The sequence below is a fragment of the Pteronotus mesoamericanus genome, unplaced genomic scaffold (genome assembly GCF_021234165.1).
Source record: "Pteronotus mesoamericanus isolate MK-2021 breed Mesoamerican mustached bat unplaced genomic scaffold, CSHL_Meso_final scaffold_174, whole genome shotgun sequence".
Lineage (NCBI taxonomy): Eukaryota > Metazoa > Chordata > Mammalia > Chiroptera > Mormoopidae > Pteronotus > Pteronotus mesoamericanus.
Window position 1 is genome coordinate 7497101 of NW_026555309.1, and position 20077 is coordinate 7517177.

The window sequence follows — 20077 nt, forward strand, 5'->3', positions numbered from 1 at the left end:
AGAACAGAGACAGTCATGAATACAGAGAGGGTTTTGATGTTTGTCCAATAGGAGAGGGTGTAGGGGAATTGGTGAAGAGGTGAGGGGATTAAGAAGTACCAAAAGGTAGTTACAGAACAGTCACGGGGAAGTAAAGTACAGTGTGAGAAACGGAGTAGCCAAAGAACTTATGCTCATGACCCATGGACATGAACAATGGTGTTGGTATAGAGATTGCATGAGGGAGCAAGGGTTCTTGGTGGAGGGGGGCACAGGGGGAAAAAATGGGACAACTACAACAGTATAAACAATAAAATACAATTAAAAAAACAAGAAAAATATGCAATACCTTCAGAAAATGTCATCTGTACAAAAACACTTGTAGTAGTGAAGACAAAACATCTGGAGTGAAAAAACTTTAAAAAGTGGGGTTTTTTTGTTTTTTTTTTAGAAAGAGACTCATAGATACATAGAACAAACCGACAGTTGCCAGAGGGAAAGGAAGTTGGGAGCTTAGTGAAACAGGAGAAAGGACTGAGAAGTACAAATTGAGAGACACGAAACAGTCAAAGGGATGTAAAGTACAACATAGGGAATATAGTCAATAATACTGTAATAACTATGTATGGTGCCAGGGAGGTACTTGAAGTATTGGGTGAATCACTCTGTAAAGAATAATGACTGTCGAACCACTATGCTGTATATCTGAAACTCATACAAAATAATATTAAATGTAAACTGTAATTGAAAAATGAAATTTTGAAAAATCAGGAAATATGTATTTTTTAAATGAAAAAAAAATGTACCACAGTAATTTCACATTTCAATGAAAAAGAAGGAAAAGTACATCAGCTTCCATATTTCTGATTATGAAAGTATCATTTATCATGACCTAATGTTTTTAAAACATTCTATACATGATACAGTTTTTTCCTATATTCTTTTTCCCTTGGTAAATTATGCAATTTTATAAAGATCTGAAGTCTACTCAACATCTGAGAAATACCGTGTCTGTCAACACTTACCATGAAAAATACGAAAATCAATATACGGATGAGAACCTCTTCTTTCTGATTCAAATCCTGCTCGACTCCTTACACGTACATCTCCTGGACAGAGTCAACAATAAAACATAAGTTTAGAAGAATACCATCTGGGTAGAGGCTCCCATGTGCAACAAGGGTCTATATGTATCATTTTCATAAGTAATGGCCCACAATTAATATATATGGAATTAGTTAAGAGCTGATTTATATAAATTTTCAGTACTGAGTTGTACAGCTAGATGGAGTTCTTTAAATCTACTTCTACAATAATAATGATTATAATCTATATTTTAAAGTTAGCCTTCTGAAAGATGACTTTAAGTGTATGATAATTCAACCTAATATCTTACTACCAACATGGAATTTAAAAAATCCTCATCACAAAATGTTAAAAAGCAACAGGGAGAAGGAAAAATTTATGAAGTGCATACTTTGTACCTAGCACTATACTATAGGCTATAGGGAATACGAACAAAGGGAAAATATATTACCTATTCTCAAGGAGCCTACAATTTTCTTTAAATGTACAGAAAATTAAGATGTTAAAGGTTTTGCCTTATTTAATTGGATCAATCTTCTTCTAAGGCCTTTAGCAGGCTCTTAACTTTGGCCTTTACAAGCTCAGTACTGTTTCTACATGCATCCATATGACCTTCAGATGTACTTCTCCATATAGCACCAGTGCAAACCACAGGCCCAGAACTCTTTTTTTGTGACTTATTGGCATTATTTTACTTAACTCTCTAACCAATTCTGACTGGATTTTAATCTCATTTTATAGATGCAGATACTGAGTTTTTGAGAAATAGCATGTCCCTGCCATAAAGTTCGTGTAGAAAGTGAGTCAGGATTTCTGCCTTGCTCTGTGGGCTCCACTGTATTTCCATAGACTCCAGGTTCATAACCTTTAAGTCTTTTAGTGCCTATCCCTGTGCTTTTGCAATTCTACATGCCTCGAAGGCTTTCTTGCTTACTCTGTTTCTCAGTAAGGCCATCATTTCTTTCAAAGTTCATGCCATCTACCGCGAGTCCATCCCACAATGATAAATTACTTCTCTCATGTGGTGATTCCTTCACTTTACAATAAATATTTACTGAGTACCCAACTACACTTCAGGCTCGGGAAATACAGCAGTAAGCAAATACACCAAGCCCCCGTCTTCATGAAGCTTATCCTTTCATGGAGTGAGGCAAGTAATAAACAATTTCATGCTATGAATGATGTCAATAGGTGACATGGAGAAAACGAAAGCAAGGTAAGATGAACAGAAGGCAGGAGTAGAGTGATTCATGAATATGGTCCAGAGAAGGCCTCAGTGAAAGGCATTTGAGAAGAGATCTGAAAGAAGTAAGGCCGTGAGCCATATGGCTGTCTGGAGAAAGATGTTTCCCGGTTTAAGAAAGATCAAGTATTGTCCGGGGCCACGTGGCTTAGTCGGTTCAAGTGTCATCCCGTGCACCAAAAGATCATGGGTTTGATCCCCAGGCAGGGCACATACCCAGGTTATCTGTTCGATCCCCAGTGGGGGTGCATATGGGAAGCAACTGATAGCTGTTTCTTGCTCACATTGCTATTCCTCTCCACCCCCCTTACTAAAAAATCAAAAAACCTATCCTCGGGTGAGGATTAAAATAAAAGGAAGAGCAAGTATAAATATCCTTAGATGGGAATATGCTTGGCATGTTTAAGGTCAAGTAAAGAGGTCAGCATGGCTGGAGTGAGGTGAGTGAAGAGAACTGGTGAGGTGAGGTCAGAGAAGCAGCAGGGCCAAATCATGTTGGACCTTTGTGGGCCTTTATAACATAAGCTTTGGCTGTTACTCTATGATCAAAAAAAAAAATTAAGAGAATTTTGAACATATGAGTAAGAATGATTTAACTTATGTCTAAAAAGATTCATTCTGGCAGGGTATACTCGAGTTGAGTAGAATCACATAGGTAGAAGTAGAGGGGCCAGTTGAGTGAGTGCAATGAACAAAAGGCAACAGCTATGCTTTGTAGGGAGCGGGGGATATGGGAAGATGTTGGTCAAGGGGTACAACATTTCAATTGTGCAAGCTAAGTTCTGGAGCTCTAATGTACAACGGTGTGACTATAGTTAAAAATCAACTACAGCTTAGATTGGATGGTAATAGCATTGGGGTAGCAGAATTCTGGTTATATTTTGGAAATATCAGCCAAGAAGATTTGCTTGCTGATAAAGTAGATGTAGAGTATTTAAGAAATAAGAGTCAAGAATGACTCCAAAGAATGGAGTTACTTCTTGGGATGGCAAGACCGCAAAATGAACAACCTTGGGAAGACAAATCTTTTAACAGACATGTTAAATGTGAAATATCCATTGTATGCCCATGTGGAGATGTTCAAGAGAATTTTTAAAAATATGAGTCTAAAGTTCTGTTTTAAGGAGAGCATAATCCTGAAAAGGTTTGGAGAGAGATGGAGACAGTGAAGAGGAAAGAGATGAACATTCATGGGGGGGAAATAGGTAGTAGAGTAGAATAAAACTGACGCAGATATACAAAGTAAATTAAAGTGAAAAATAAGGAAAAGAGCAAAAACAAAACACTGGAGAACATTTAGGCTTAAGAGTATGAAAAGGAATTAGCGGAAAAGGCAAAAAAAAAAAAAGTAAGTGAAGAATAAGGAATGTTCAGTATCATAGAATTTAGGGAAGAGTGCTGAACATGAGGATAGTCATGCAAGATACCGCTGAGGAAAGATGAGCAAATCTGCCTACTGGAATCTTAATAGTACATTTTTTACAAAATGAATAGAGTACAAGGAATAAAGAGCATGTAGGTAAAGAGATAATCTGGCAAAGAGACTGAGAGAAAGAGTGAGACAAAGAAAGTTATACACATATACAAGGTCTGTCCAGAAAAAGTCCAACCACTGTTAATAGAACAAGAACAGTTTGCGTGACATTGGTGTAACCTGACCGCCAAGGAGAGTGGACTGGAAGGCACACGTGTGAACAATGATGACGTCACTGTACTAGTCAGTGGGGGCAGCAGACGCTGTTGAGTGAGCATGTGTACTATGTAGCTGTTGCATTCAAAGTCACTGTACAAGAAGAGCAACAAATCTGCATCAAATTTTGCATTAAGCTTGAACATTCCTCTGCAGAAGCTATTCAGGTAATTCAAAAGGCCACAGCTATGGGCAACTGGTGACTGGCACCTTTATCACAACATACTGGCTCATGCATCACATCTTGTAAGAGATTTTTGGCAAAACATCAAATTACCAAAATAACACAACATACTGGCTCATGCATCACATCTTGTAAGAGATTTTTGGCAAAATATCAAATTACCCAGGTGACTCAGCATCCCTACAGCAGATATGAGCTCTGTGACTTCTGGCTTTTTTCAAAACTAAAACCCTTTGAAAGGGGGGAGATTTCAGATCCTCAATGAGATTCAGGAAAATACGACAGGGCAGTTGATGGCAACTGGAAGAACTGTGTGAGGTCCCAAGGTGCCTACTTTAAAGGAACAGAAGAGTCATTGTCTTATTGTAACACGGTCCCCCCAAAGGGTATTTGTAATGGAGTCAAGAAATTGGGGTGTCCAAGAAAAATATATTCTACCCACCCCAAAACAGGCCACCATGTGGGATGGAAGACCTGGAGCAGGGCCATTGAGAATTACTTTGCATGTCAATAACAGCTGGCTAACTTCATTCCTCATATGCAAAGATGGTTATTTTGCATCTCAACAAGGCTAACCGGGATGGTTTGAAAGACTTAATACAGAATGTAACTGGGAGAGGAAGGAGGAGAGATAGGGTCTGCGGGAGAGTCAAAGGGACACAGACTCTGGGGAACAGTGTGAAGGCCACGTGGGAAGAAAAGGGGAGAAAGGATTCTTGCTAGTGGGCTGTGAGGAGGTGCCCCATGGTTATGGATTAAGAGCTGGAGATCACAGAGAAGCAGCGGATGGTGCTGAGAACCGTGAGAGGCTTGCCTAGCCGAGCCCCGGACTTCTGTTCTTTTTCTTCTGAAGGACAATACCCCTGACTGGCCTGACTGGACAAAGGGGGGAAGGCAGGACTGTGTATGTTGGTGGGTGTTTTAAAGGGATTTTGAGATTTAAGAGCAACATTTAGCCATTAATCAAACCTGTATAACTTTTGAATAAATAGTTCCTTTCCTTTTCATCAAACTCTGCCATTCAGAGCCATAATTCCAAGGGCAGTGGGCAAAGGACCTACAACCGAGGGACCCCGGGGAAGGGGGCAGGGAGCGTTGTTTCAGCAATAGCATCTGGGCGCCCCCCCACGGGTCCACTGTTCCGTAACGCTATGTACAATGTTATCTTTTATCTTCTTCAGTAAATGTCTTACTTTTCATATTTCTGGACACACCTCATTATGTGAAAATTCATTTTATCTTATGGATTTAAGTAATACATTAAAAATTTAAGAACTGACATGAGAAGACAAACAGTCTTCCTCACCAACCAACTCAGAACAAACTACACCCAGTGACAGGCCTATCTGTCTGATCAGGTACATCTGTGTCCGCGTTAGCATGAACATTTATTTAGCATCGAGCAGCTCTACAAATCTAAGACTCTTTATGACGAGTACTCAGGATGTGTTTTAAAACTGGATACTAGTGAGAGTCCCAGGTATTAAGCCAGATTTCTCAATTACCTCTAACTAAAAGGCTGCTTTATTCATACCACATTCAATATTCATTTCTAGACTCAATTTCAAAGTAATAGGTTATTTCTGCTGCAAACAGTGTTGAAAAGCTACCTAATGAAATACATCTCAATTTCAAATAATAGATGTTAATAAAATTAACTGATACTGGTATAAAATAAAAAATGCTTACCTAGCATACGAATATACAATGCAGTCTGATCAGAACTGTCATAGGAAATAGCTCCACGTCTCTAAAAAAGAAAAACCATACACACATTTTAATGCATAAAAATATTATATAAAATTCATTTCAATATATGTATTTATTAGTGAAGCATAGTGAAAAAAAGTTGGACATACAAAATGAAATTAGATATAGCATATGCTCCTGAAATCTGTAGCTGTAAGGTAGACAAACAATCATAATACAATGTGGTTAAGCACTACCTAAAAGTGGATTCAGAGTGAAGAACACGCAGTAGGTAGAAACTCAATGTCCAAGTACACCAGATAAGCCCTCTCGGGGAGAGACCTCCTGCAGAAGTAAACAGAATTAGAGAGATGTGGCTCAACCGCTTTACTATTCCCTTCCTTTAAACATGAATGAGTAAGCAGACAAACAAGAATCATCAGATATCTGAAGAAAGCCCTTAGCTAAAAATGAATGGAATAAAATAAAAAACCAAATGGCCCAGATGCTAACAAGAAGTAAGAGAATTTTTAAAAAAGTAATGTCTATACTCAAAGAGATTTGCAAAGACATTGAATTTATTTAAAAATAAACAGATATAAAAATATATCTTGCAGCACTATTCATAATAGCTCCAAACTGGCACAACCAAATGTCCATCAGCAACTAATGGATAGATAAAATGTAGTATAGCCATACAATGGAGTCTTATCCACACATAAAAAGGAATGAAGTACAGATACACAATACAACACAGATCAAACTTAAGAACATTATGTTAAGTAAAAGGAGCCAGTCACAAAATACCATACAACATATGGTTCCATTTACATGAAATGTCTGAAATAGGCAAATCCATACAAACAAAGTATACTGGTAGTTGCCTAGAGCTGCAAGAGCTGGCAGGAAATGGAGAGCGAATGCTAATGGGTACAGGGTTTCTATCTGCAATGATGAAAATATTCTAAAATTAATTGTGGTCATGACTACAAAACTCTGAATATACTCAAAATATTTGAACTGTTCACTTTAGATGCATGAGTTGTATAGTATGAGAATTATGTATCAATGAAGCTATTATAAAAAAACAAATATTGCAAATTTAAAATATAATTACTCAAACCAAAAAAATTTATAAGAGCTGAAACACCTTCAGCAAGTTCTGCTAAGTCTACCTTTACATTCATCTCCCTTCCTCATCTGGTCTCCTGCAATGGGCTACCAACGGTATTCCTGATACATCTTTTGGTCCTTAGTCCACTCTTTACACAGAAGTGAAAGTGAACATTTCCACTCCTGTTCAAAACCCTCCAATGGCTCCCCGCTATACTTGGAATAAAGGCCAAACACCAAGCTCTGACCTCCCAAGGCCTCCATGGTCTGCCTGCCTCTCACCATCTTCTCACCACTATGACCCAGCCTTCCTAGCCTCCTTGCTCTTCAGCCGCACCAAACGTACTGCCATTGTATTCGTTTCCCCTGTCCAGGATCACTGCATCGCTGTTCTTCTCATCTCTCAGGTTCTACATGAAGTGTCATCTCTTCGGAGAGGCACTCCCAGACTATCAAATCTGAAGTCGCCTAAGAGTCACCCTCTTCCACAGCTCCATACCTTCATGCTCTGTACAGCACCTAGCTGATGTTACTTTGTCTGTTTGTTCCAAAACTAAAAATTCCACAAGAGAGAGAACTGTGTGTCTACCTTATTTACCACGATACTCCTGGCCCCCAAAACACTAGCTATTATTCAATAGATTCTAAATAAATATATGGTAAATAAGTGATTAAATGATTTATTGCAAATAAGTTAATGAATAGCAATGATATAAAGATGTGGGTAGCAGCGGAAGTGACTGAAAGCCAGCCAAGAGCTGAGCAAGAAGCATTGTTCCCTCTCAGACCCCTCCCCCCGCACACAACATCACAATGCAGAGACTTGGGTTGCCCCACCTTGGTGAATACCTAAGGATCCACCCCTTCCAAATAACAGGCATGCTGACACATAGAAATATGGCCCAAATGAGAGAACTGATCAAAGTTCCAAAAATAGAACTAAGCAATGAAGAGATAGATAGCCAACCTATCAGATGCACAGTTCAAAATACTGATAATCAAGATGCTCACAGAAATGGTTGAATATCGTCGCAAAATGGGAGGAAAAAATGAAGACTATGCAAAGTGAAATAAAGAAAAATATACAGGGAATCAACAGTAAAGGGAAGGAAACTGGGACTGTAATCAATAACTGGGAGCAGAAGGAAGAGAGAGAAACATTAAACCAGAACAGAATGAAGAAACAAGAATTCAAAAAAATGGGGAGAGGCTTAGCAACCTCTGGGACAACTTTAAACATCCCCACATCCGAATCATAGGGGTGCTAGAAGGAGAAGAGGAAGAGCAAGAAATGGAAAACTTACTTGAACAAATAATGAAGGAGAATTTCCCCAATCTGGCCAAGGAGATAAGACTTCTGGGAGATCCAGGAAGCTCAGAGAGACCCAAAGAAGTTGGACCCAAGGAAGCACACACTAAGGCACATCATAATTACATTACCCGAGATTAAAGATAAGGAGAGAATCTTAAAAGCAGCGAGAAAAGGAGACAGTTACCTACAAAGGAGTTCCACTAAGACTGTCAGCTGATTTCTCAAGAGAAACCTTGCTGGCAAGAAGTATGCAAAGTCATGAAAGACAAGGACCTACACCCAAGATTACTCTATCCAGCAAGCTATCATTTAGAATGGAAGGGCAGATAAAGTGCTTCCCAGGTAAAAAGGAGTTCATCATCACCAAGCCCTTATTATATATGAAATGTTAAAGGGACTTATCTAAGAAAAAGAAGATCAACAACTATGAACAGTAAAATGACAACAAACTCACAACTCTCAACAACTGAACCTTAAATAAATAAATAAATAAATAAATCTAAGTACTCAACTAAACATGAAGAGAACCACAGAAATGGAGATCGGTTGGGAGGGGATGGGGAAGAATGGGGGAAAAGGTACAGGGAATAAGCAGCATAAATAGTAGGTACAATATAGGCAGGAGGGAAGTCAAGAGTAGTATAGGAAATGGAAAAGCCAAAGACCTTTATATGTACGACTCATGGAGATGAACTGAGGGTGGCATGGGGGATGCTGGTGGGAGGGGTGGTGCAGAGTGGAGGGGAATAAGGGGGAGAAAAAAATGGGACAACTGTCGTAGCATAATCAATAAAGTATATATTTACAAAAATGAGTTCAACAGATATGACAGTGGGCTAATTTCCCCCTACTTCAGTATAGCCTAAAAAGTGCCTCACAAATCAATTAGACCATGAAGACTAGTGTAGAAAACAGGTAGAACATAAACATATGATTCACAAGAAAAAAAAAAGCCAATATACACAAGAAAAAATGTTTGACTTTATTAACAAATGAAATACATATTACAGCAGTGAAATCGCATTTTACATATGAGATTAATAAGACTGACAACTCCTCAGCATACATCTAGAAAATTTACTTAAAGTTCTTGTTTGGATTTAGTGTGCAAAACAACTCCCAGATCATTGTTATCTCTTTAATTCTTATCATTTAAGTGGAAACTATCAATTAAATTCTTATGTGATTTTATGTATCCTTAAAAAACAAAAACACGCAAAAAACGTTTAAGAAATGTAATAGAAATAAGAGTTGTGCCCCCAAAAATCTGATTTTCAACATTGGCTGCCTCCAAAGAGGAGGCAAAGAGACAGAGAGGAAGAAGGACTTTTCAGTATATAGCTTTTGAACTTTGTAGCATGTGTAGTTATGTATTCAGTAGATAACTCAAATTAAAAAGTCTAATAAGAATCTACTATAAAAAAATACAAAGAAAAGCATGATCTCAAATCCCAAGGGAATTAAACCATACACAGCATACTCCTGACAGCATCATGCACAAAGCATCTCCCCCAAACACAATATCCTGAGGAGGCCTCCTGCACTGTTTCACGGTAAACTATTTATTCTGGAGCAAAGAGTCACTTTAATCACCTGGTATGGAAAGACACCACACACACCTGCTATTCTAATCCCTACTCCAAAGATACTTAGCGTATTGTATTACAAGCCTCCCTTAATACTACCATGTTAGTGAAAAACCTTGAAGCCTGGAAAGCATATTATGTGGAAATAAATATTTCTATCAACTACATCATACTAATAAGGCTACAGATATCATTATGTAATAAATACCTTGTCATGTCAATATCTATCATCCTGCTAAGGCCCAATAATAACTTGGATAATAGCTTTTTAAAACAATTTTAACCTGTTGTCTCTAGCAGTGCTCCTTAAGAAGTGTTGTTGGCATTTTTTTTTTTTTAAACGTAAGAAGCGTACTTACTAAAATAGCCACTAATTAGAAAGGTAAAAACCTCATTTATCACTTTACATATTAAAGATTGAGAAAGCTCTGTTAAATACTGTAAGTCAAAAAATGAGTAATAAACATAGTCTAGATTATAACTATGACATACTAAATTTATTTTAGGACAATCACTTTAGACTTATTTATAGAGGCATTAATTTAGATGATAAAATGACAGGACTTGTATTAATCATAATAAAAATGTGGTAAAAAGCTAGAATTTAACTTTAAATATCTATCAACAAATTATACAGGGATGTACAAAATATTCAAATTATTCTATTCACTACTAATTTGAGTAATTCTGGTCCACAAATAGTTAGCTTAAATGCTATGCTAAACCACAAGACATAACTTTTATAAAGTAAATCCAAATGAGACAAAAATATTTTTTAAAATGGTCTTTGAGAGTATGTATCTGAACACATCAATGAATACATCCTGAGTGATAATTCAATTCATTCATTTGTCATTTCATGGACCAAGATTAAAATGAATATTAAATTCTCTCACTAAGCAATCTAAGTAGAATAATCTAAAGTAACTCATTTTGGGAAAAAAATTACTATATTATAAATTCTCACAATAAAAATCTGATTTCCATGTTAGGATCATGGTATTTTAAAAAATTTTATATGTGCTTTATACACCAACAGCGCAGCATAGACTTTACATATATTTTTAATGTTACTATTTTAAAAGGCTTGTATTAGTAAAATTCTATTTTTAAGACTTTTAAACAGAGGTAGTAAAACAAATTTAACCAAATTCCTTTGTCACACTGTCAGTCATAAAACACTCTGAGCTCTCTCCCACTTCACCTCACCAGTGAATGGAAATAACTGAGAAGCTTCTACTCGTGACTCTTCTAATTTAGCCATCCTGGGAACAACTTGTAAAGCAAACTAGTACAGGTCAAAACACGGGCAAAGCTGAGCTAATCAGAAACTGACAACCACAGCACAAACTAAACTGTAAGGTTCCAAAGGATCCACTGCCACTAACAGGAGTTTTGAGTGGCCCCAGTAATACACCTGTTACCTTGAATCAGGGTGAATCTCTCTTCCACAAGACTTGACTTACAAGATAAATGACAAAAGGTGTAAAAGCTGTTCCCGAGATTAGTTAATACAAAACTTTTAAAGACAAACACATTTTAAAATTGACCAAAGGTATTTTAAGTGCTATTGTTTTCATCTTATTCAAGTTTCCATGAAAATGATTTATTGTGAAAAAGCATGTGCATTTTCCCTTACATGGTAAATACAGAATACATTAACTAGCACTTGCTGAGCTCCTTCCTCCTCTGTGCCGGAAAACATTCCAGGTCCTTTCATACAAAATCTCACAATTCACACAAGACGTCTGGGGCCTAGTTTTGCTGATCAGTAAACTGAAGGTCAAAGGGCTTAGAGGCAGTAGCACAAAATAAATTTTTTTTGGTAGCCCTTACCAAAAAATAGTAACATGCTACAAAAGATGAAGCCTAGCCAAAGTTCCAAAAGCAGTTTTCTCTGATATAGTAAAATAAGCTTTTTCAGAGTATATTCATGTTACATATGCAATAAAAACATGTTCATGTTTGGGTGCCTACTCACAGACTGCACTGATCCGCTGACTGTCATCATTCACCCATTCTTATTCCTTACAATATACTTTTTTAAAAATCACAAAATATTAGCACTCATTTTACTTAAAAATTTAATTTTTGGTGGTTATAAAAAAAGTCAAGTCTTTGAAAACATCCATAATTCAATTAATGCATTAATATTAACTGACCTTCATTCAATAACTTGGCAAGCTAATCCTCTAAAAACAATGAGTAAAAGCTGTCAGTAAAACAAAATCAATTCTTAACTTCAGTACATAAGAATTTTAAAAAATTGAGTATTTTGTTTTTCTTTAAGAAAGTTCTTTAATAACTAAATCTCAAAACAAATAACACCCAGAACTGTCAGAAAATTGAACTGTATGGAAGTCCAACAACCAAGGATTTAAAGAAGCCACATTCATCCAGCCAGGTGCCTTTTCTACAATGGGCCACACTATTAAGACAGGGAGTCAAACCACCTCTGCTTAACACACAGAAGCAAACACAGAGCAGCTGCCAAATTGAGGGGACAAAGAAATATGGCCCAAATGAAAGAACAGAACAAAACCCCCTCAAAAAAAAAAAAAAACTAAACTAAATGGAGACGGCCAACCTCTCAGATGCAGGGTTCAAAACACTGGTGATCAGGATGCTTAAAGAACTCACTGAGTATGGCAACAACATATAGGAAGAAATGAAGGTTACGTTAAGTGAAATAATGAAAAGTCTACAGAGAACCAACAGTAAAGGGAAGGAAACCAGAATACAAATCAATGATTTGGAACATAAGGAAGAAATAAACATTCAACCAGAACAGAAAGAAGAAACAAGAATTCAAAAAAAAACAAGGATAGTATATGATGACTCTGGGGCATCTCCAAACATGCCAACATCTGAATTGTAGGGATGCCAGAAGAAGAGGAAGGGTAAGAAATTGAAAACTTATTTGAAAAAATAATGAAAGAAAACTTCCTTAATTTGGTGAAGAAAATAGATATACAAGTCCAGGAAGCACAGTCCCAAACAAGCCGGACCCAAATAGGACCACACCAAGACACATCATAATAAAAATGCCAAAGGTTAAAGATAAAGCAATGATCTTAAAAGCAGCAAGAGAAAAGCAGAGAGTTACCTACAAGGGAGTTCCCATAAGACTACCAGCTGATTTCTCAAAAGAAACTTTGCGGGCAAGAAGGACTGGCAAGTATTCAAAGTCATGAACGGCAAGGACCTACAACCTAGATTACTCTATCCAGCAAAGCTATCATTTAGAATGGAAGGGCTGATAAAGTCCTTCCCAGACTAGGTAAAGCTAAAGGAGTTCATCAACACTGAGCCATTATTACATGAAATGTGAAGGGGACTTACGTAAGAAAAACAAGAAGATGAAAACTGTGAACATTAAAAAGGCAACATATTCACAACTGTCAACAACTGAATCTAAAAAAAAAACAACAAAATACCCCAACAAAAAAAACCAACAAACTAAGCAAACAACCAGACCAGGAATAGTATCACAGGTATGGATACCATTTGGATGGTTAACAGCGGGGAGGAGGAAGGGGGAAAAGGTAAAAGAAATAAGCATAATTCATAGGCACAAAATAGACAGGAGGATGTTAAGAATAGTCTAGGAAATGGAGAAGCCAATTAACTTATATGCATGACCCTTGGACATGAACCAAAGGGGAGCGTGCTGGGGAGTTGGGGGGCGGGTATCAGGCAGATGGGCACAAAGGGAGGAAAACTGCAACAACTATAATAACATAATCAATAAAATATACGTAAAAAAAGAACTTTAACTGTATAGGTGCTTTTGTGTTGCTTGGCAAATAATGATGCCTTGTAAATTTTAAGTTACATCTCTTCAATTTCTTAATACAGTAAGACAGAAGCTGCATGGTAGGTAAAAGATATAATCATTTATATATGAAATTATGAGCATAATTTTTAATTCTATAATATCAAATACATCCTACTTTAGACTCTCATCCAGATGGGAAATGGCTCGCATGCTAACAAACATTTCTCAAGCCTGGTATTTAGAATTCAAATAAAAGAAAGGATACATATTAATTTTAAATGTTTCGATATATTATGTAAGGCATACATTTTAGTGGCAGCAAGACCTTAAGAGAGACCATGAGAGAAGGAGGTGTTTACTTTTTAAAAGGTTTATACACTATGATTGCTTAGAAATCCTCAAAAACTATACTTTAAATTTATAAGCATTAGTAAATTATTTATCTCCAGAAAAGAATGTTTAAAATTACACCAAAAGTCTGAATTGTTTAATAATTTTATAATCTTAAAAGTTGACCTGCCTTCATCATAAAAACTACTTTAAAGGAATGATACCAAGGAATGACATCATAAAAAACCCTCAGGGAGAAATAAGTGGGAAAGAATAAACATCACACACAGTAATTTTAAGCTTTTCAGTGGAGAGGTAAACCTCACAGCTCTTTTAATTAGAGAAATAAAAACTGAAGCAAAAGGAGAAGAAACTCAACTAGTAATTTCCTTTCTATCAAATATATAAACTAGTGATTAATGTTACAATCCTAAAAATAAAGATGGCCTACCTTAGAGGCGATCCACTTGATAAGAACCAAGGCCAGACACCAGATCAATGTAATGCCCATTGGATCAATGTAAAGCTGGCAGCATAATCTCTCTCCTCCCCCAGCGAGCAATGAGCAAGAAAGGCTTGTTAAGAGTTAGAGAATAACCAGCTGTCCTCAGGCAGAAGACAGGGGACACTGACTGCCTTGAACCTCAAGCAGCTGCCTTCAAACAACAATCACCTGACTCCTCTGCGAACGCGCTGCCAGCCAGCCTTCCTACCCAGTGCGGGCTTAATGCCACAACCCAGAGTTGGGGGAGAGCGGCGTCAGTAACGTTGGAAGAGGGAAGGGAAAAACCTCGGTGACGGCTGGCCTCCCAGTCTCACAAAATGGAGACAAAACAGGTTCCAGGCCAGCCCCACATGCTTCTACAATGTTCCTCAGAGAGGGATTTGGAACAACTTTCAAAAACTGTTTGGCAGTACTAAAAATCTTCTCATTTCTTTCACGCAGACCAGCTTCACAGGCTTAACGTCCTGCTATTTAAAGGTATTAATGCATTTTATTCTATCTTTTCAACTTTTAATACTGAATTTGTTCAACTTTTTATTTCCTTTAGAGCTAGGACTACTGTATGAATAATGTTAGAGGCATTCATAAATACTGTCTGTGCTATTTAACATTACCATTCGCTCATTTTGAACTTACTGACAAAGGCTGGTTGAACAGTACATTTTCAAGCAATTAAAAGTATACTATTTCCAAGCCCTAACTGCAATCTAGCTTATAGTACAATATTATTGGTACATGTCTCCTCTTGGCTGTGAGAGAGCTCTGTCATAGCAAAGTGGGTCTACATTCATCCATCTTCATGACACTGAGAAAAAGCGTTTCATGAAACTTTCATTCAAATATTCAGCAAGTATTTATTAAGCTCCTGCTATGTACCAGCCGCCACGCCAGATGGAGATGCCAGGAGCATAGACACTGAGTAAAAACAGACATGGCTCCTGCCCTTGTGACACTTATGGTTTTGTCAGCCTGCGCTATCGAAGCCTGCAATTGTACCGAGTGCAATGAAGCTGAGATGTTGCCAACAACATCTGAGAAATTGCCAACAAAGCCTGGTTACGTCCTAGTTAAGAGATGATGGACTTCTTTGAAATGTCCCTGAGCTGAAATAAAGGGACAAGGCATGATGGCTAAGGAGCAGACAAAACTCAATACAGTGAGTAGAAGAAACTGGAAAAAGAGCAGAGGCGGCTGTATGTAGAAAAGTAGAAAGCCAGCGCAGAGGCCCCATCAGGGTGATTTGTCTTTACCCTGAAAGCTAGTCCCAACCTGCTGAAAAATTTTAGTCGGTTTTGGCTGAGTATGGCTCTGGGTGGTTAGGGACAGGGTAGGCAGTTAGAAGGCCTCTGCGGAGATCCAGGAGAGATGTGATGGTCACCCACACAGGGTGGCGGGGTGAAGAGAAGTGGACTGTAGTTCATGATGAGACAAATCCACCTGCACACCAACAGTAGGCAAATGACTGCTCTATAATATTTGAACACAACCCAAATAGTTCAAATGTAATGCTATTTTCACTATCCAATCTTCAGTACGAAGTGTTTATTTAAAAGAAAAGTTAATTCTAGACCTGTCTATATGAAGCATAAGTTAAACTAATAGGTCTAAATAAAAATTTTCCTAAATTGAAGCTATTCATGTTAATCCTTGCACAAATCGAGAGAACTTTAATTTTGTCATGAAATTAGGTGTGACAAATGAGACTGCCAGGGTCTTTGATTATTCTCTGTACTCCAGTGAGGCTGCACTAACCAAACTCAAAAGGTGCCCAGGAACAGGACAGACCAGCAAAGCGTCTGTCAGGCCCATTCTCAAGAGAAATGCTAACTGTCATCTGTAAGGGGTTGTGGAGCCTGGGCGAGCGGCTAAAACGGGATCAAGGTCATTATCTACTACTCTATCCTGAGTTGCACACTCCAAATTAGCCCACTACACTATGATGCCTATTCCAGGAGTATTTTCCCTTCCAATCAGCTGCTTAAAAAGTAACATTTTGAGAAGCAAATACAATGTTGCTATTTTTGGTACAGTATTTAAACATTTTTAAAGTTTATTTTTTAGAGAGAGGGGAAAGGAAGGAGAAAGGAAGGGAGAGAAACATCAATGTGTGACTGCTTCTTGTGCACCCCTGAATGGGGACCTGGTCCGCAACCCACAACCCAGGCATGTGCCTGACTGATCAAACTGGGGACCTTTTGGTTCACAGGCCAGCAACTCACGCCACTGAGCCACACCAGCCAGGACTACTTAAATTTTATAAATGTCTTTTTGGTTAATGGCGAGCTCAAGAATCTGTGCTTTCTTTTAGTTTCAAAGAAAAGGACTAAACAGAAGAAGAGGGAAAGAATAAGAATTGAGACATAGAAGGGAAAAATGTACAAAAGGCAGTCCTATAAATTCTTCTAAAATGAATTTCTGTCGAGATTATGTCCACCAGTCAAGAACTTGGGTTTATTTCCTAGCTTTACTGCCAAGAGCTGAGTGACCCTATTCAAGTCACCATCCCTCTGGGCCTTATTTTCTTCCCCTCCCTAGGAGTTAAATAACAAATATAAAAGAATACCTAGCTCTCAATAAATTGTAACTGAATCAGAATTAAATATTGAAGACCTAAGAATAATGGCCTAACCCACTCTAGCTCCACCCCAGCTCTAGGCTTAATTGTAATCACAGTGGTCCAGGAGGGGAATTTACTCTGGGCTTGCCTAGTGCGCCCTGAGACCTCTCTCCTGAGCCTCCGTAGGGCCAGGATCTTGGCTTTCATTTTTCATGCCGGTGAAGTCCCCTGTTCTTAAATTTCTAATGTCTTTCTAATACTGAAATACAGAGATAATCAAGACACAATCCTCCCAGATCACAAAATTTCCTATTTGAATAGAAATAGCTACTGAGTTTATGCCTAAAATCAAAGATCCTTCACTGCTAACGGAACATTTCCATCACTCAAATCTTAAAAATTCTCAGGCAGCATATTTTCTTTTTTTAACTTTCTTAATGGCACGAACTCAATAGGTTTAAAACATTTTCTTATTTTGAGATATAAAATACTACCAATTTATCTTGATAAGTTGCAAGTCTTCTCTGAATAACAAAAGAAAATTTCTGTAAGATGAAAAAAAGTAAAAGCTGTTATTCAATTAGTACAAACACTCCTTTACAATATTAGTGTGTATCAGAAAATTCTCCTAAAAATTAATCTTTCCAGGTTGAATCTATGTAATTTATTATTTCATAAAGAAATAGCTTTTTATATAAATTTTATTTTTTTTAATTTATTGATTCTTTCTAGAGAGAGAGGGGAAGTGGGGGGAGAGAGAAGAGAAGAGAAGAGAAGAGAAGAGAAGAGAAGAGAAGAGAAGAGAAGAGAAGTCAATCTGTTGTTTCACTTATTCACTGGTTGATTCTTGTATGTGCCCTGACCAGGGATCAAACCCACAACCTTGGTGTGTCAGGACAATGCTCTAACCAACTGAACAACCTGGCCAGGGCAAGAAACAGTTACCTTTTTACACCAATAACAAATATATTCTTTTATATCAACTTTTCTCATCTCTCAAAGCCTTAGTGAAATACCGCAGGGAAACAACAAAAACAAAAAGCACTTTACTATATTAAAAAATTAATGCACAGGATACGGCTAAACTTTCCAAAACAGAATTTCATACTGTAAGAAGAAAGTGTAAAACTTTTGCCTTTCTGGAGCTTATAAAAATAATACCTAGAGTATCGAGGCCCCAAAAGCAGGCCTCACAGTATTTTAGGAGTGTGTGTGATCGATAGAAAGAAAAGGTATGACTTTGATCCCTGTGTCTCAGAGAAGTAATCCAAGCGCAAGTTTCATCCCTGGGGCTTTCTGCCACCCACAGGACACCTGTCAACCTTGGCAATAGCCTTCAGCTGTCCAGAGAGAGACGCGGCGGCCCCTCTCTTGACCAAATTAGGCTGCCCTCATCTGCATTGACATCAGTGCCTATGATTTTGGAATCTTGTGGACAGAAACAGCCTATCCCAGAGTTCTTTATACAAATGTAGTGCCTGTAGAAAACTAAAAACAAATTCCTAATAGAAAAATGTGAAGACTATAGTCAAAACTCTCCGACTGTGCTTTTACCATTTTGAATTCCACCAATTTTAATAACAAATAATAAATCAGGGTGACTTTGTTTCTTTTACTAAAAACCACATATGAGGGCTTTTTTATTTTTCAGATGGTATGACTCTCAAGAGATATAAAACAAAAGAAATTGATAACTTTGATAACAAAAATTACCTAAAAACTAAGGTAACATGGGAGTTTTACAAGTTAAGCCTTTTGTGTAATACTGATTTAGAGTCCTGAATTAAGTTTTCTGTTACACGGCACCCCAGTATTTGATGGCAACAGGTGTGTGATTACTCCTAGTAGGAAGGAAATAATAAAAACACCTTAACATTTTACAAACATTCAAGTCTTCTGGTCCAAAAAACTACATCTGGTGATATTAAAAAGAACTCAGAGACTTGCTTATCAAATCAATGTTCATATTTTTTTTTAAATTATGGAAAAGTTGAAATAGTCACAATTTTTTGAAATAGTCACAGACGGAAAACAACCGTAGTATAGATTCTACAACTGTAGAGTCTGGACTTAGAAAAGGGGCATACAATGTATACAATATAAGAATAAGGCCTCCAGTACAGCGGTCCCCAACCTTTTGGACCAGAGACTGGTTTCGAGGAAGACAATTTTTCCTCGGACTGAGGTGGAAGGGACAGTTTCAGAATCATTCAAGCACACTGCATTCAAGCCCACCTCCTGCCGTGTAGGCAGGTTCTTAACAGGCTCAGACCAGAACCCATCCGCGGCCGGGACGCTGGGGACCCCTGCTCTAGTATATATATATCAGGAGAATGTCGCAGACACAGGACGCCTTAATTTCAGCAAGGCTGCACACAGTTTCCAGTGACATCCTTCAGAACAAAATAGAGCAATGTGAGCCCCACACCACATTTAGGCAGACTCCAAGCTGACTGAGCAAACATACCCAGAAATTAAGTATTTGATATCAGACTAGTGGAAGAATTCCAGCAGTAACTCAAAGAACTTTGCTTTTGACCTTGTCTTGTTCCAGTTTATTTTTGGGGTGCAGATCCAACAAATACATATGAAATCTGCACATAAAACACAAAGGGTAAATGAGCATGCTTAACTACAAAATAACTTAAAAAAATAAAGACTGCATTTTGATATAAAATAAACTGCATGCATAAAGAACAATGGAAATGGATCTTTTAAGATTTTCTTACAAAAGCAAAAAAACAAAAACAAACAAAAGAAAAACAATGAAAGGTAGAATGCTTACCCTCTAAATCAGCAAAAGTCAGTAAGTAAAGGTAATCTTAGGAGGCACTGAGTCTGAGAAGTATCCAGATCAAAAATGCGGCACTATTCTCAATACAGGCAACATTTATTAAGACTGAACTCAGTTCTGAATACTACACTCAAAGACGTGTACATACATGACATTTTAAAATGCAGATAAAGACAACAGATAAGGAACAGTTTTATAAACTGAGATGCTTTAGGCAAATAAATAAAAAGA

General features: G+C 37.5%; 1 protein-coding gene across 3 annotated transcripts in view; it reads right to left on the bottom strand.

Annotated features, from left to right (window-relative positions):
- Nucleotides 1–20077, bottom strand: part of PDE7A (phosphodiesterase 7A) — a 105322-nt gene that overhangs the window by 42652 nt on the left and 42593 nt on the right. For 2 of the 3 annotated variants that reach the window (XR_008530567.1, XM_054590205.1), the window contains exons 2-3: nt 5872–5932; nt 1005–1088 (exon numbers count right to left, since the gene is read on the bottom strand). Coding sequence is in view for 2 of the 3 variants with exons in the window: in XM_054590205.1 (XP_054446180.1) it covers nt 1005–1088; nt 5872–5932 (145 nt within the window). In the remaining variant the exon portion in view is untranslated. Of the gene's footprint in view, nt 1–1004; nt 1089–5871; nt 5933–14441; nt 14669–20077 lie in introns of those variants that run through there. The other variant, XM_054590206.1, reaches the window with a different exon arrangement.